This window comes from Mustela lutreola, chromosome 10, assembly GCF_030435805.1.
Source record: "Mustela lutreola isolate mMusLut2 chromosome 10, mMusLut2.pri, whole genome shotgun sequence".
NCBI classification, from domain to species: domain Eukaryota; kingdom Metazoa; phylum Chordata; class Mammalia; order Carnivora; family Mustelidae; genus Mustela; species Mustela lutreola.
Window position 1 is genome coordinate 108608915 of NC_081299.1, and position 18495 is coordinate 108627409.

The window sequence follows — 18495 nt, forward strand, 5'->3', positions numbered from 1 at the left end:
ACTGCAATTATGATTATATCAGGCTCTCTTCACTGCTAACCAATAAAGAGTATCAACAAACAAGAACAACAACTAGCCATTTTGGTTCCCTGTAACCCATCCAATTTAACAATCAGAGACAGGGTAAATAATGATAAAAGACAGTTACATTTCACAATAGAACCAAAGCTCAAATGCTATTCAAGTTTATAGGGATGTGACTGAATTTTAAGAATTTTAAGGGACCGGGGCGCCTGGGTGGCTCAGTGGGTTAAGCCTCTGCCTTCGGCTCAGGTCATGATCTCAGGGTCCTGGGATCGAGGCCCGCATCGGGCTCTCTGCTCAGCCGCGAGCCTGCTTCCCTCTCTCTCTCTGCCTCTCTACCTTTCTGCCTACTTATGATCTTTGTCAAGTAAATAAATAAAATCTTTAAAAAAAAAAAAAAAGAATTTTAAGGGACCATTCAGTCAAAAATAGTTGACTATTAACAGCCAAAAATAGCTGAGAAAACAAAGAAGTGGAAAATATACTGGATTTAGAACCCAAAGACCTGGGTTTAATTCTGGTTAACATTCACTACTGCAATACTCAGTTTCCTCTCTTATGAAAAAGGGACAAATAATACTCCTATAGTCATTCAACAAATATTTACTGAATAATACCTTGTATGTGCCATTAGACCTTTGACTAGGGAAACAACATGGGTATATGTAGTCCCTATCCTCAAGGAATTTATATTTTCCCTATCTCACAAGGCTGTTGTAAAGATCAAATGTAAAAATACTATGCAAATTGTAACACATTACATGAAGTGCAAAGTGAGGGGTGCCTGGGTGGCTCAATTTGTTGAATGTCTCTCTCTCGCTCTTTTTTTTTTTTTTTTTAAAGATTTTATTTATTTGAAAGAGAGAGAGATAGCAACAGAGAACATAAGCAAGCAGGGAGGAAAGAGAGAAGCAGGCTCCCTGCCAATCTCAGGACTCTGGAATCAGGACCTGAACCAAAAGCAGACACTTCAACTGACTGAGCCACCCAGGCACCTGACTGCTCAACTCTTGATGCTGAATGTCTAACTGTTGATTTTCAAGCTCAGGTCATGATCTCAGGGTCATGAGATCAAGCCCCGCATCTGTGCTCAGCAGAGTCTGCTTGAGGTTCTCTCTCTCCCCCTACCGACCCCCCCACTCCTGTTTGTGCCCTCTCTCGCTCACTCTCTCTCTAAAATAAATCTTTAATTTAAAGAAAGTGTGGGGTGCCTGGGTGGCTCAGTGGGTTAAAGCCTCTGCCTTCAGCTCAGGTCATGATCCCAGGGTCCTGGGATCAAGCTCCACATCCAGCTCTTTGCTCAGCAGGGAGCCTACTTCCCCTCCCCCCACCCTCTGTCTGCCTCTCTGCCTACTTGTGATCTGTCAAATAAAAAAAATAAATAAGGGGCACCTGGGTGGCTCAGAGGGTTAAGCCTCTGCCTTCCGCTCGGGTCATGATCCCAGGGTCCCGGGATCGAGCCCCGCATTGGGCTCTCTGCTCAGTGGGGAGCCTGCTTCCCTTCCTCTCTCTCTGACTGCCTCTCTGCCTACTTGTGATCTCTGTCTGTCAAATAAATAAATAAAATCTTTAAAAATAATAATAATAAAATAAATAAATAAATAAATAAAAATAAAAATTTTAAAAGTGCAAAGTGATATAAGGATTTTATTAACTTGTTCTAACCCTTCACCACATACCTTTATTACAACATTTAGAAAGATCCAATAAAGTCTAAATGAGCAGATATAATAGTCTACTATCTTATTGAATTGATTTTCTAAGGGCTGGAGTTCAGGAGTCTAAAAAAATCATTATTTGTTAGTATAGTCTTAGCTCATAACTCTCAATATAACCACGAAGATAAAATGAACTGAGAATTCAAGACCTAGAACCTGTTGCTCCAGGTATGGGCTGGGTACATAGGTTGCAAAGGGAGTAAAAAAATAAAGACTTTTAGGCCCCATGCAAGACCTACTGAATCATATATAACCCTTAAAGTGTGAGCCCAAGAATTGATACTTTTGACAAACACACCCAGTGATTTTTATGTTCACTAAAGCATAAGAATCAGTACCATAAAATTTTCCTTTGATCAATAACCAGGACTTCAAACATCATTTCTAAAATCTACCTGGAAAATCTGGGCCAAATAGAATTCATCTATAATTGAGAAAGCAGCTCCTGAGAAGGTACTTAGCAGTCAACATTAAATGACTCACACGTAACTTGTAAAAATATTTCTTGTAGCACCAACCTCTTTATTCCAAACTTTTACATTAAATGAAGCCAAAAAAAAAAAAAAAAAAAAGGAATGGCCATGAGATATTCCTATAAGATGAACTCCCAATAAACAAATTTATATAGACATAGATATATATACAGCTTTAATTTTTTTTCTTTTTTTTCTTTCTTTCCCTTTAACAAGGGAATCACTTCTCAGCCTTTTGGCTAAGAGCAAGTGTAACTTTAACAAAGGAAAGTCGATGGGTAGATTATCTTGACACTATGAAGAGGAAAAGCATAAACTCTACCCCACACAAATATACCAGGATTTTAAATGCTTGCAAGCAATCTTAGGGGTCCATGCTTATTAAAGACCACACCACCCAAATACCAAAGAGATAAAACAAACTACTCAACAGATAAGCCTAATCACTTAAAAATAAAGATGGTACCACAACTATAACCCTTCTACGGGCACCTCTCAAGAAATCAGTCAAGAGCCTTTGGAAATACTTTAACCTTAAGAAAATTAACCTGAAGTCAAATATTACTGCACATACTATATAATTAGTGCAAAGACATGTGCATTTTGGTTCTACTTATTGAAACCATCCCTCCAGGTATATACACATCAAAGGGAAACATTCAATATATGTTACACTGGGAAAAATTACAAAGTGGAGACTAACATTGCTAGCACAAAATTTTCCATCTAAAGTAAAATTTAGAGCCCAGAGGGCTTGTTCATATCCCGCAACATGACTCTTTTTTTTTTTTTTAAAGATTTTATTTATTTATTTGACAGAGAGAGATCACAAGTAGGCATAGAGGCAGGCAGAGAGAGAGGAGGAAGCAGGCTCCCTGCTGAGCAGAGAGCCCCATGTGGGACTTGATCCCAGGACCCTTAGATCATGACCTGAGCCGAAGGCAGGGGCTTAACCCACTGAGCCACCCAGGCGCCCCGCAACATGACTCTTTGCAAAGCAGTTAGAATCTAGTCAGTTTTGAAGGGAAAAGGACAAACTGATTCATACTGAATTTAGTTGTTTTTTTGTTTTTTTTTTTAATATTTTATTTATTTATTTGAACAGAGAGAGATCACAAGTAGGCAGAGAGGCAGGCAGAGTGAGAGGGGGAAGCAGGCTCCCTGCTGAGCAGAGAGCCCGATGCGGGACTCGATCCCAGGACCCTGAGATCATGACCCGAGCTGAAGGCAGCAGCTTAACCCACTGAGCCACCCAGGTGCCCCATACTGAATTTAGTTTAATGACTGTTCTAAGATTCAATGAGGACAGGACCTTTGTAAGACAGACTTTAAAATACAAAGAAATCAATGTTCTTACTCTTATCCAAGACTTTAGTCCCTTAAATCTCAAAGTTACTCAGTTCTTTTCACAACTCAATCAGTTGCCCAAATGACTACAATATATGAAAATTGGAATAATTTGTGTATAGCAGGAAAGCATCTAAAATAGGGACAAGTCTTAAACAGCAATCATCAAGGTCCAGACATCCACCTATGACTTCATGCAAACTATGTCTATACACAATAATAATCTACCTATGCCTAACCCTGATCCCACCTGGCACTTCAGTAACATGCAAAACTTTCCTGGGGCAACAAAGAGGTTTAAGGAACCTGTAGGAGACAAAGAAAAGCTCTAAGGAGTGCTGCCTAAAGAATGCTACAGGAAAATTAGCATCAACCTAAACAAAAGCAAAACAAGTAACAGACATAGATATCCCTCAAGAACTGTGTCTGTTTGATTGCTGATTTCCTCCTTCACAAGAAAACCTAAGGAGAAGATAAAGACTTTGGAAGAAGGAAAGAGGCTGTAGAGCTGAAGTCTCAGACAATTTGACAACTTGCCTGACTCCGTGTTCCAACTATCACCATTTCCACAACGATAGCAAAGAAGCTTTACAGAATTTGGAAATCAAAATACAACTGAAAGGTGAGAAACCATTGCCAGGAAAAAGTCTGATCATCACAACCCTCCAGAGTAAGGTTCTCTAAGCAAAGAGCATTCTTTTGTCCTGCCCACTTTCTTGTCTCTTTTAAGACAAAGTCCCTACTCACCACCACGTATGCACCAAAATTCAATGTTTTCTCTCTAGGAAGAGGAATGGGCCTAGCCTGGAACCTGGACCTGAGGCAAGTCCTTCCATCTGTCCTAAGGGATCATCTGAAGTATTCCTTACAGTAACTAATTTATGTCAAGATTCTGTTATAAAATTGTTAGTTGATATATATATCTATATACATATAAATATACACACACATATATATTTGAAATGGTTGATCGTGTTAGCTGTAGTCATCTACAGAATTATTTGTGGTTTAGTTTTTTTTTTTTTTTAGTTCCTTTAGTTCTTATAAAGAGTAATGTAGAACTTTATGATGAATTTCTAATTTTAAATAAATACTTCAATTTTAAATTTAAAGATAAACACCTGGATCCAAAGTTAACTTCCAAAGGGAAAGGAAAATGACAATTACAAGAGCTTCTATCAGAAGAAAACATCAACCACAGATTTTTAGTTATCTAGAAAGAATAGAATTAGATGCCCAGGTATGAAACAAATTTGGGCCACAACTCCATTCTATATCTGAATGCCCAGGCCCCCAAAGATTAAAAATGTATCACCAGAGAATAAGAAAAAAGAGCACATAGAACATTAATGGAAAAAGAAAACATAAATGGAAAGTTAAATAGCTCCAAACAATTATTTTGATGAGCTATTCTTTCTTCAGGTGGAAGGTAAGAGTAAACAGAATGAGTGAATTCCACAGAGAAAGTGTGTAGAGGATAAGGGCAGGGGTGATGAGGTAAATAAAAAGGGAGGGACTCCTCAACTAGGCTAGATCCTCACGATACTAACCTCTTTGAAAACTTCGGCAAACCTACTGTTTTCCTACAGGAGAGACTGAAAGTTGTGGAAATTATAACTAAAATAACATTTATAAAAAATGAGAAAGACCTCATGAGGACAAATCCAAGCACTGAGGGAGAGGGCAAAAGTGTGGAAAAAATAAGGTTCAGTAAGAACGCAAGAGATACAGGATTGAAGACTGCTGAGGAGAATGGAGGTAATGAGAGTCAACCAGCAATCACTATATAAATTTTAATACAAAGTATAAAGGCACCAAGGGTAAAACCTGGATGAGAGTGATGGAGGAGGTCTGCACAGAAACACAGGAAGACAAGGCAGCAGAGCTCTGGGATGCAATGGGAAGTAAGGTTGAAGGAGTATGAAGGAGGAGGGGCTGCAGTAGGAAGAGGATGGGTTGCAGCAGCAGCAAGAGCCTAAACTGAGAAGTGAAAGCAGCCTGGAGGAGATAAAGAATAGGATAAACTCAAGCGTGGGATCACAAGAGGATGTAGTAAGAGAGAATAGAAAGGGCATGCCCCAATAAAGTAAGGAGGTCAAAGACCCGAAAGAGGAGCATAATTTGGGGGGAAGCAGGAATGAAGGAGAGATCCACCATAATCCTGACTAAAAAGAAGTAGGAGTATGGTGCAAAAATGAAGATCAGAAAGGGGGGGGGGGGCTCAGAATACGGATGCTCACAGAGGTACATGGAAATGGTAGACACTAGATTCGAAATGCTTGCGTGAGATGGGATATTCTTTACACAATAGTGTAAAGAAACTAATGTCAGAGACACCCTCCTCCACCACCAAAACAAAAACAAAAACAAAGGCATGCAAGCAAGGATCAGAGAAGAAGGTACACTCTTGGGAGTGTGAATCCAAAAGGGAGGGGGGGAAAGGGACACAAGGCAGGATAGAAAAAATGAGGGGGTGCTTAACCACAGGAGAGGGTAACTAAGGAAAGCAAAAGGAGTGCAGTAGAGGGATGATATTTCCGCAGGAAAAGTGGGAGCAGATCACAGGTTTGCCTACTTCGTCTAGAGGACAGAGGGACGGTCCATGAGGGTTGACCGCAGCGGCGAACAAAAACTACGATGCTTAAGATGAAAACTTGGGGAGGACACGAAAGAGGCCGGGTCAGAAAAGGAGATTCCGTCAGCAGGGGACAGAAGTCCATTATGAGGGCAGCAAGGAGAAGAGAGCGGCATACCCAGGGGTAAAGCAACGGGGCCGAAAAGAAGGCAGAAGAATGGGGGCAGGGGTAAAAACAGAGGGGGCGCTGGGACGTAGACTGGTTACAAGGAGGGAGGTGCGCGCTGCGAAAACCCAAGGAGCGGGGAGGTGAAAGGGTCAACCCCAAGAAGGTGCGGGGCCTGAGAGGAACGGAGTTCCCTAGGGCCGGTTCCGGGGCTGGAGGGGGGAGGGGGGACAGTGGGGCCTGAGCTCGACAGGGGTAGAGTGAGAGGCAGGGACGGCCGGAGGGGGCGGGGTGGGGTGGGGCGGCGGGCGCCCAGATACTCACACCTCCAGGATGCGGTCCCCCTTGCGCACCCCGGCCCGGTCGGCCGCTCCCCCGGGCAGCACGGCGCTCACATGCTGCAGCGGCGCGTACAGCTCCCCGTTGATGCTCCGCAGTTGCCCGCCCTCGCTCACTTGGCCCCGCACGTTGAAGCCGTAGCCGGACTCGGACTTGACGATGCGCACGACCCGCGGGCCGCCGCCTCCCCCGCCGCCGTTCCCGGTGCAGTGGAGCCCGGACCCCCCACCGCCGCCGCCACCCCCGTTTCTGTGAGGGGCTGAGGGGTGAATCCCTTCCCCGTCCTCGTCCGCCATCTTGCGAGCGAGCGAGCCCTACCGCCGCCCCCCTACGCCTCCACTCCCTATTCGCGCGCGTTCGCCCTGTTCAGCAGCCGCGCGACCCCCTACGCGCGCGCCCGCTCCGCCGCCCGCGGGACCCAAGTCCGTCGCAGAGCCGCCGGAGAGGGTAAAGGGGAGGCCGGGGGCGGGGGGAGAACGGACGGTTAGGCCCGTGGCGCCTCCTGGGAGTTGTAGTTTCTGGACGGTGGGGGCGGGGGTGAGGGCAGGGCCCGGGGCAGAGCGGAGGTTATGTGTGACGCAGTTCGGGGACAAAGCCTGACGGGAGTTGTAGTTTGGGCGACTAACACTGCATCGAGTGCGGCGGACTGTTCCAACTGTTGACATGCGGTCAAGTTTTTTCTTCTTTCATTTCAGAACTCATTTTGTAGCCTCTAAAGCAAAATATTAGGATAAACTGATGTTTGTGACTCGACAGCCTTAAGTTGCAACCTTAAATCATTACAACTCATTTGTTCAGTACCTTCTGTGTTAGCATACATTATTTTATTCCGTGGCCCCAACAACCTTGTGAGCTGAGTGGATCATGAATTCATTTCTGTATTTCACTTATTTGGAAACTGAACTGTAGAGAGCCCAAACTCATTCAGCTATTAGCTAACAGGAAATAAGACCCGGTTATTTTTTCGCAACTTTCACGTATTGCAACTATATAAAAACTATACTCCAACTATACAGAAAGTATATGCAGAGAAAACTACAGTCTCAGCGATTTAGAACTGGATATTAGAGGGGCTAAGTAATAATTTAAATTGGGCAATGATTTTGAAGTTATCCTTTATTTCTGATTTATTTTGTTTCCCCAAACAGCACTGTAGAATTCTTGGCCAATGGCCCAGTTGATGCTTTTCAGCTACCTACCCAAATGCACACTCACAGAGAGTGTGCAGAATGCCCAGCAAAGGCAAGAAAGAAGAGCAAGAACCAAAATAATGAAAATAGCTTACTTAAGCACTTAGTACTGGAGTCTGGTATTTCAGTTTACCCTCCTGACTGATGTCTGTGACTCGACATAAGTTAGTCTGTTACTGTTTTGTGGATGCTGACAAAAGACACAGAATTACTGGGTCGGAGACAAAGGGCTATTACCACACAGGAAGCAACATGAGCTTCAGCACGTTTCTGTCAATTCCTCTTCCCCCAGGTCTTACAAGGGCTCACATGAAGGCTGTGCACTTACTTGGTTGTGCACAACCAAGGAACACTGAGTTGGGGGGAAACTGCCTTTTCATAGGAAGCAATGACAAACCTGTTCTCTGTCATGTAGGGAGACATTACTTCTTTCCTTAAAGTTGCTCACTCTAAATGCAACCTTGAGAATTGACCCTGGTGAAGAGTAGTCAGGGTCTTGCACTTTTGGCATTCCCAGGAAGATGGGTAGAAGCATGAGAGACCCATAAAGAGCTGTTTCTCTCAACATTACTATGTGCCCAACACTGTTCTAAGCACTTTACATCTGTAATTTTATTTAATCTTCACAATCCTATAATGTGCCCTACTTATAGATGAATAAACAGGCGTAGAGAATCCATAGAGCTAGTAAACAATCCAGGAGGAGCTACAGGGATTCACAGTGTAAAAAAGAAAAGAAAAGCAGGGAACCTGGGTGGCTCAGTCTGTCGAGTGTCTGACTCTGGGTTTCAGCTGAGGTCATGATCTTGAGGTCCTTCGACTGAGCCTCAGGTTGGGCTCCATACTCAGCTCAGAGTCTGCTTCAGATTCTCTCTCCAGCTCTCTCTGCCTCTCCCCTTGCCCCACACTCTCTCTGTCTCTCAACTAAATAAATAAATAAAATCTTAAAAAGAAAAAAAAAGGCAGTAAAAGTTTCATTGCAGAGAGAGGTCTGATGACATATAAAAGCAACAAGCAACGACCTGAAAGAATTTGTGGACTGTGTACGGGCTTCTAGTAATTGCTCAGGATGTGGGGGAAGAGAGTAGTAGAATAATTAAGACATCTCACAAAATGTGGGATAAGGATTCAGCTATTATATTAGAACATAGAAGTTAGTATGATCTTATTTTATAACCAACCTGATGAAGAAGTATATCAATTGCACAAATAAGGAAAACAGTACAAGTTGAAATAATAAGAATTTTGCTCTACAGTAATACTCTACAATCATTTGGTTTGAATTGAGCTCTATATGGGCATAGATTTTTTCCACTAGACATCAAAGAAAGGAAAACGGGAGCTTTCACTGAAAGAGCTATTTTTTCGTTTGTTTATTTGACCAAAAAAAAAAAAAAAATGTACTGAATGCCTGCTCTGTTCTAGACTTTGCAGTGGTGTTAGGGATACAAAGATAAAGAAGATTTAATCTGCAAACTCCATGAAGGGCAGTATGACATGGTAAAACTCACAAATGCACGTACACCTTGATCTGGCAGCCCCACTTCTAGGAATTCATTCTACTGTTACACTTGTGTGTGAAGTGACATTTTTGTGAAGAGAGTCATTGCAGTATTATCTGTATTTGCAAAAGACTGAAAGTAACCCAATGTTCATTAACTTAGGGTACAACCACAATGGAAAACCGAAAATAAAGAATAAGGAGGCTTTTTATGTGCTGAAATGAAATGATCTCCTGGATACAGTACATAAGTGAAAACAAGGTACAGCATAGTCTGTAGAACATGATAACATTTTTGTATAAAAGGGGAACCATAGATATGTTTTTATGTCTAGAAATATTTATATCCCTAGAAGTATTCACAAGAAACTGATAATGTTGATTGCCTCTGGGGAGGGCGATTGGACCACTGGAGTGGGACAGCAGTTGAAGGGAGACTTCATTATATAGCTTTTTGTAACATCTGAATGGCAGATGTTAGGCAGACGAATGTGTTACCTATTCAAAATATAACTACATAAAATATGTAGAAAGGATCAGATTGGAAGAAAAGGTGATCAGAGCATCAAAATAAGAAACTAAAATAAGACACCATTACTGCTCTGGAGAACTCACAACTAGGAAGAGAGCAAAAGAAAAAAAAAACAGTTACAACCCAGGCTTTGGGTCTGTGGAGTAACGAGAGCTGTGATAGAGGCCTACACAAGCTGGCAAGAGTGCCCCTAGGAGAGCCTTGAAAATGGAACAGCTAAGCTGGGTAATTCTGGATAAGAAGGGCTGGCAAGGCAGAGAAGGATAGTGTGGCCAGGTATTTCTGACCAGAGAAACAGTGCATTCAAACCCAGAGACTTGAAAGAACATGGTGCCATGTGAGAACGGACTGCAGTTCAGTAGGACTGGAGCAGAGGCGAGGGGACGTGGGCAAGAATGACATCGGAGAGGATTTCAGACATTGAAAATCATGTCCAGGAGTTTGAATTTCATTCCCAAGTATTTAGGGGCCTCTGAATGCTTTAAAGCAGAGCAGACACATTATTAAATTCGTGCTTGAGAAAGTTCATCCAGCAGGAAGTGTGGAGAACAAAATGAGCCAGAAGGATATGTTGAGAACCAGGTGCCCTGACTCCCGTGAGAACTGACAAGAGGGAGGCGTGGACTGTGGTGACTGGAGGGTCACACTGGGCAGAGAGGACTTGGCATCACTTGGAGCTCAGGTGTGAGGCCAGGGCAGGAAAGAATGTTCCAAGCGGTGAGACTTGGTGGTGTGATTTCCCAAGACCAGGAGGAAGAAGAAGAAGCTTGCAGGGAGGGCAATGAGTTTAGTTCTGGATATGAGAACGATATGAGGGGTTTCGGGGAGATCCAGGTTGGATTGGTTGGTTTCGTGAGTCTGGCACTGGGGAAGGGGTCTGGCCCCAGCATGGATTGATGAGCGTGGGCTCAGGGTGGTGGGTGGTGATGGAGGAGCACACCAGGCAGAGCGGATCACAAAGTGATTAGGGGTGCCAAGGCCAGAACCTGAAGAGTGCCTCTCCCTGGCCATTTAAGTGATGACTGAGAAAGAGGATTCCCAGAGAGCCAGAGAGAGATGGCCTTGGAGAGAGTGGGATCTTGGAACTCGATGAAGCTGCCTTTGGAAATGGGACCCAGAAAGTGTATAGAGCACTTCCCACCCAAGAGCTTACAAAGTCCTCACAATAGCAACATAAATAGAAGCATCCACAGGAAGCCAGTAGGCTCAGCTAACCAGCAGGCCCCAATCATACTACTAGTTTATAGCAGAACTGAACCATGAACCCAAATTTTCTGACACCACAGCCAGGACTCTCTTTAATACCCAGCTTCCTTTTGGTTAAAGAGAAAAAAATGCTCTGGGGCTCCTAGGCACCTAAATCCGTTAAGCGTCCCACTCTTTATTTTGGTTCACATCTTGATCTTAGGGTTATGAGATGGAGCCCTGCCTGGGGCTCTGTGCTCAGCCTGAGTCTGGTTAAGACTCTCTCCCTCTCCCTCTGTGCTGCCCCATCCCCCTCCCCAGCTCTCTCCCAAATAAATAAATAAATCTTTGGGGGAAAAAGAAAAGAGGGGCACCTTGGCAGCTCAATGGGTTGAGTGTCTGCCTTTGGCTCAAGTCTTGATCCTGGAGTTGCTCCCTGCTCACTGGGGAGTCTGCTCCTCCTTCTGCTCCTCCTCCACGCTCATTCTCTCTCTCTCTCTCAAATAAGTAAAGAAAGAAAGAAAGAAAGAAGAGAAAAAAAGATCCTCCTGTCCTTTGTAATATAAGAAGTCAGCAGGTTTCCATTGGGCTTTTGTGTGACATTAACTTAAGAGAGAACCCCACCTTCACACCTTTGCTCATATGTGTATGGTCCTTTGATTCTAGATAGTCTGCCTCTTCTCTTTCCCTCTTTGGGGGTCTAAATTCTACTCCTTCTTTAAACTCTAGCTTAAGTCCCTCCATAAAACCTCCCTTGAGGGAGTCCACTTCACTCTGACTTACCTTTTTTTCCTAAATTTCTGTGGCAAACACACCTTCCTGGGACACTCCACCACCACCACCTCCCAGTGAGTCACACTCTTGTGTAATCTCCTCCCCTTGCCTGTGGGCAGGACTTGTGACTTTCTTCTGCCCAGCAGAATGTGGCAAAGGTGATGCGTGTCACTCCCATACAAACAGTTCCATTGTATAACACTTCTTAGCCTACTAGGATGAAGGAGTCTCCTGCTGGCTCTGAGAAAGAAAGCCTCCATGTTCTGATGTGCCTGTGGAGAAGGCCCATGGCAGGGAGCTACAAGAGCCTCTAGGAATGGAGACTTTGGAAACTTGTCCCTATCTGACAGCAAGAAGATGGTGGCCCTCAGTCCAGTGCCTCTAAGAGTTCCACCAATGACCACAGAAGCTTGGAAGGGGATCCTGGGCTCCACTTAGGAACATACCCTGCCCAAAACCTTGATTGCAGGCTTGTGAGACCCTACAGAGGATCCAATTAAGCTGAGTCCAGACCCCTGCCCCACAAAAACTATGAAATAATACATGTGTGTTGTTCTAAGCTGCTAAATTTGTGGTCATCTGTTACATGGCAGCAGATAACAAATGTTACTCCTATCGTATTTGTGGTGTGCCCCTCAGTTTAGACCATAATAATTTAATGTCTAGTCCAGCTTTACTTTTCTAATCTGAACATAAGTTTCTGGAAAACCAGGAACTTGTCACACATGACATGTCCTCAACGAGTTAAGAGAGTGAGGGGCACAAGAGAAGGAGTATTGATGAAATCTCAGTCCAGAAAAGGACCAGAAAGTGTCTAATAACAGCTGCTGTATAGGAGTAAAATGAGTCATATGGGGAAAACACCTAACATAATAACACAGTTATCACTAATATATATAAAATAATGGACCTCTATTATTTTAATTATAGATATCAATAATAATATCATATCTAGCCCCATTCCCTCATTTTGATGATGAAGAAATAGCTCCTCCACTACAACTCTCTAAAAAAAGAAATAGACCCAGCAATGTGTCATGACTTGTCAAAGGTCACTCAGCTGGTCAGTGGCCAGAAATCAACACTAGTGAAAAAAAAAAAATTAAATGGCTTAAATGAGGCAGTAAGGTATATCATTACCCATGGACTCACAGGTTGAAGAAAACAAAAACAGGGCCCTTTTCTTAACCCCTTTTCTTAATTCTGAGTCTTCTATCCTTCTCACTATTTTTTCTGTACTTTCTCCATGAAGACCACATAAAAATTATTTATTATTTATTTTTTTGGTAAATTGAATAACTGATCTGCAACAGTGAATAATACCTACAGACTAAAGAGTACATGAATCAAATTTCTTATAGCTGCAAGTGACAGAAACTTAATCCAAACTAGCTTAAGCAAAAAAGAGAATGTATTGGTTCACATAACTGAGAAGGACACTGGGTATTCATGTTAACTGTAGCTATAAATAAACCATCCCCAAACTTAGTGGCCTGAAACCATCATTTTATTATGCTTATGGACTGTATGTCAGGAATTCAGATAGAACACATAGAGATGACTGGCTTCTGTCCCACAGTGCCTGGGGCCTCAGCTGGGAGGACTCAAAAGCTCAGGGTGACTGGTGGCTGAAGTCATCTGGGCATGTCTTACTCCTGGCAATTGAGGCTGGCTGTCTGCTGGGACTTCAGCTGGAGCTGATCCGATGGCCTGACCCCCATACATAGCCTCCTCATGTGGTTTCTTCTTCTTGGCTTCTTCAAGTTTTGTGTCAAAGCTCCAAAATCAAAGGTTCTGGTGCATGAGATTTTTATGACGCAGCATTGAAAGTCACATGATATCACCTCACCATATTTTTTTTGTCCTGGTGGTCACAGAGGTCTGCCCAGGTACAATGGGAAGGGATACAGACACAACCCTAGATGAGAAGAGTGTCAATTTTGCAACATAATCAGAGTGGGATATATCACATTGGCCATCTCTGAAAAATATAACCTGCCACATTGGGATGGCTCCTTGACTCTTTTTAAGATTTTATTTATTTATTTATTCATTCATTTTTTAAAAGAGTTTATTTATCTATTTGGCAGACAGAGAGATCACAAGTAGGCAGAGAGGCAGGCAGAGTGAGAGAGGGGAATAGGCTCCCCACTAAGCAGAGAGCCCAATGCAGGACCCCGAGATCATGACCCGAGCCGAAGGCAGAGGCTTTAACCCACTGAGCCACCCAGGCGCCCCAAGATTTTATTTATTTATAAAGAGAGAGCACCAGCAGAGGGAGCAGCAGGGAGAGGGAGAAGCAAGCTCCCCACCAACCAAGGACCCCAATGTGGGATTCAGTCCCAGGACTTCAGGATCATGACCTGAGCCAAAGACAGATGCTTAACCAACTGAGCCACCCAGGTATCCCTGCCTCTTTGATTTAAACCAAGCACTATAGAAACCAAGGCCTTTTAAGTGTCAGACACAGAGAACCTGGGGCCACCTAATTCTTTTTCATCTGCCTGCCTTTTTTTTCATCTCTGGTTCTCTTTATCTATTAGCAAAAAACACCTTATTTTTCTCAAAATCCATGTATTATTTTTCAGGAAGGACTTTGGCCCTTTTGTGTGCACATCACCTGGACCAATTCAACTTGCCTGGACAATGAAGTACTATGATTGTCCGAACCTGGATCACATACCCAGGTCACTTGTCAAAAGAAAGCTTTTGGGTAAACTATAAAAAGTAGCTAATAGAATCTATCACAGGCTTAAGTGAGCATTGGAGTCAACTTAGTATGTACTTATAATTATATTACTTCTCTAGCAGCACCGAATAGTTCTGGTGTCTCAAAGCCCTTCCCCTGGCCATCTTCATGTCATGCCCTTGTCTCCCATTTGCTACATACCACCTCTCCAAGATTTGCTGGGCTTCCCATGGGAAGGAAAAGCTCCCTGGCTCTTATAGCCTCACTGGCTGGCTTTTTTCCATCTAGCCCTTCTCATCAGACCTGACTGTTATGTTTCAGCGGATCGTTCCCAAATAACATTTTTCACCATCCTTCCAGTTGTAATGCACTAGGCAGTTGTCACTCTGTCTCTCGTCATTTTCTCCAGTGCCTCCAACTTTTTCCTCAAAATTGAACTTAATTTTCCACAGGTCCTTTTCACCAAAAATTACTTCCCACAGCCAACAGTTCAGAAATAATACAACAGGTTGGGAGGTCGCATAGCAAAAGACCAGTCCTGAGGCATTAGCATCATCCAGTGGAAAAGGGGAGTGAGACTTGCATCTTCTGCATTCCTGCTCAGCTGTTATCATTCAAAATCATTGAGTATTTTTTTTAGCTGTAAATACAGAAAATTTAAAAGCGCTTTAAACAGTAAGGAAATTTATGATCTCACATAAGTATCAAGATCAAGGTGGGGAGTTCCAGTGTTGATTAACTCAGCAGCTTATTCATATCATTCAGGATCACATTCTTCCATCTCTCTCCTCTGCCATGTCAACATTTGCTAACTCCTCCCATAGTGACAAGATGGCTGCCGAGCTCCGAGCATCACCCACACAGGTGACCACTTTGAGAAGCAGAAACTAGGCCTTTTCTTCTTGTGTCTATTTGTAAAAGTAAAGACACTCTTTCTAAAGGTCTTGCTTCAGCTTTCTCTTATGTCTCTTGGCCAAAAGTGTATCACCTAAACCAGTCATTGGCAAAAGACCTGAGATAACTGTGATTGAGTCAAACTAATCAAGATTTACTCATGGAGCTAAGAGTATTCCCTGGCATAGCTTGCCAGTAAATATGAGAACATAATTGGGGCTCTGACAAAAGAAAGAAGGTTGTGAGGGAGAGAGTATAGGGGGATACAGATTTGTAAAAGCATCCAGTCATATCTGATGTACTTATCGTCTCTTCAACTCTTCTACAGTTTCTCTTCAACAAACTCTTCAACAGTTTCTCCAACTGTAAACTAGAGATGACGATGTCTACTTTATCTACACATGGAGATACTTTAAGAAATAAGATTTTGTGGGGCGCCTGGGTGGCTCAGTCAGTTAAACATCTGCCTTCAGCTCAGGTCATGATCTCGGGGTCCTGGGATCAAGCCCTGCATCGGGGTGGGGGGGCATCTTCTTCTCCCTCTCCCTTTGCCCTTCCCCCCATTCATGCACGTGCTCACTCTCTCTCCCTCTCTCTCAGATAAAATCTTAAAAAAAAAAAAAGGATTTTGCAAGATGCACTTATGAAACAGTGGTGGCTCAGTCAGTCAAGCGTCCGACTCTTGATTTTGGCTCAGGTCGTGATTATCAGGGTTGCGAGATTGAGCCTCATATGGGGCTCTGTGCTGTGAATGAAGCCTGCTTGAGATTCTCTCCCTCTTTCTCCCTGTGCCTCTCCCCCTCCCCAACAATAACAATTAACCAGTGAGACAAATGCTACAACGTTGATGAATCTTAAAAACATGCTAAGTGAAACCAGCCAGTCACAAAACAAGTATTGTATGGTTCCACTTATATGATGCCTAGAGTATTCAAATTTATATGGAAAGTGGAATGGTAGTTGCCAGTGGCTGGGGGAGGAGGAAATGGGGAGTTCGTGTTTAATGGATATGGAATTTCAGTTGTGGAAGATGAAGTTCTGGAGGTGGATGGTGGTGACCGTCGCACAACAATGTAAATAATACTTATTGTCATAGAATCATACACTTAAAAATCATTAGAATAGTAAGTCTTATGTCTATTTTATCACAATAAAAAATTTAATAAAATAGTGAGACTATCTAAGATATACAACAAATATATCTGTATATTATATATATGTATGTATACATATATACATATGTATATATGTGTGTCTACATATACGTATGTATATATGTATATAGCCATATACAACAAATATATGGCTCAAACCTGGATGGCTCAGTCGATTAAGTGTCTGCTTAGGCTCAAGTCATGATCTCAGAGTTCTGGGATCGAGTCCAGCATCGGGCTCCCTGCTCAGCTGGGAGTGTGCTTCTCCTTTTCTCTCTCAGTCTGTGTCAAATAAATAAAATCTTGATTTAAAAAAGATATACAGGGACGCCTGGGTGGCTCAGTTGGTTAAGCAGCTGCCTTTGGCTCAGGTCATGATCCCAGCGTCCTGGGATCGAGTCCCACATCGGGCTCCTTGCTCCGCAGGGAGCCTGCTTCTCCCTCTGCCTCTGCCTTCCACTCTGTCTGCCTGTGCTCGCTCTCACTCTCTCTCTCTCTGACAAATAAATAAATAAAATCTTAAAAAAAATAAATAAATAAAATAAATAAATAAAAAAGATATACAATGAAGGAATTGCACTAAACTTGAAAAAGGTACAAATGTACAATATAAATTCATGGTTCTCTCTGATAACCTAATGCTGAACTTTTGCCCATTTTAATTTGTGGGTAAGAATCATTTCTAGCCTCAGCAATCACTTCTTTCACATTCCTGTGTCGTCCTTCCCTCTTTTCTCAAACCTACTGTTGTTTTGATTGACATGCAGTTCAAGAAATTCCATTCCCCCAAAGTGCCCTACAAGGGAACCCCCAGCACAGAATTGAACCAACTACGATACCCACTTCCTTTCCCCTTAAAGGTTACCTGCCCCCTTTCTTCCTTTGTCTCCCAGTCCTCTTTTGGTACAGTTGGATATCCCCACATCCATGCCAAGAGGCTGCGGAACAAGGAGGCAGAGAGGAAGACTCGGAGCCAGAAAGGAGCACAAGGACTTAGCACCAGCAGGTGCTGGCAGTTCTCGCAGTCTATTTACTGACAACATGTATCTACTAATATTTACTAATCCCTCAGATGTTTGCAAATGAGGCAAAGCTGTGAGGAGCTGTGCAGAGAAGTGACAGTTATGTATCCAACCCCAACACCCGTTCACGTTCACGGAGGGCCACGTCATTCCACGGGAAGCTACCAAAGCCCCACCCCGTGTCCAGTGCCCAGAGCTGAGCAATTCTATTACATAAACTTACAATCAGAAGTCTCTGTTCATGTTTACCTACTCACTCCAAACAGTCTTTTCTAAAATACATAAATTATGCAGCTCTTCAATAGGGAATACCTGTCACTTCCTCAAATTCATGTTCTGGAGCTTAATCACATGATCAGAAAAATTCTCCTTACATGTAATCTTCTTAAAATAGATTCTAGGCAAATGGTCTCCATTAAGTTTTGAATGCTGTGTGCCTTCCAAGCACGAACATTGACTGTTAGCAGTTTTCTGCATTTAGTTCCGAATACCAGGCAGAGCTCCAGGGCTCCCTTTAGGAATGGTTTCCATTTTGTTCTGTGATCCTGGTCAGTCACCTTGCAAAACACTCTGCTGGTTACAGGAAAGAGAATCCATTTCTGGTCAGCTGGCATTTGCTGAATATCCACAACGTGCCAGGCACTGGGCCAGGGCTGGGGACACAGACATAAATCATCAGCCCTACCTTTTAGGAATTCTCAGATCTGGGGGGAGAGACAGACATGAAAACAAACAATTCCTGTAGAATGGGATAAGCTTTGTACCAGCTAGTATGGAACCACTGATTAACTGTGGGCGATTCTCTGTGGAGTCGGGGAAGACTTCACCAAACGGTGTCATTTCAGGGGGGTTTTTGAAGGTTGAACAGAAGCTTGTTAGAAGGCTAAGGCAGGGCAGAGAGTGCCAGGCAGA

At 43.2% G+C, this 18495-nt stretch overlaps 1 protein-coding gene across 1 annotated transcript in view; it reads right to left on the reverse strand.

Moving 5' to 3' along the window:
* SNX27 (sorting nexin 27) overlaps positions 1 to 7157 on the reverse strand; it is a 67366-nt gene extending 60209 nt beyond the window's left edge. The window contains exon 1 of the mRNA XM_059135198.1: positions 6628 to 7157. Coding sequence (XP_058991181.1) covers positions 6628 to 6938 — 311 coding nt within the window. The 5' untranslated portion in view covers positions 6939 to 7157. The remainder of the gene's footprint in view (positions 1 to 6627) is intronic.
* Positions 7158 to 18495: the final 11338 nt, after the last annotated feature.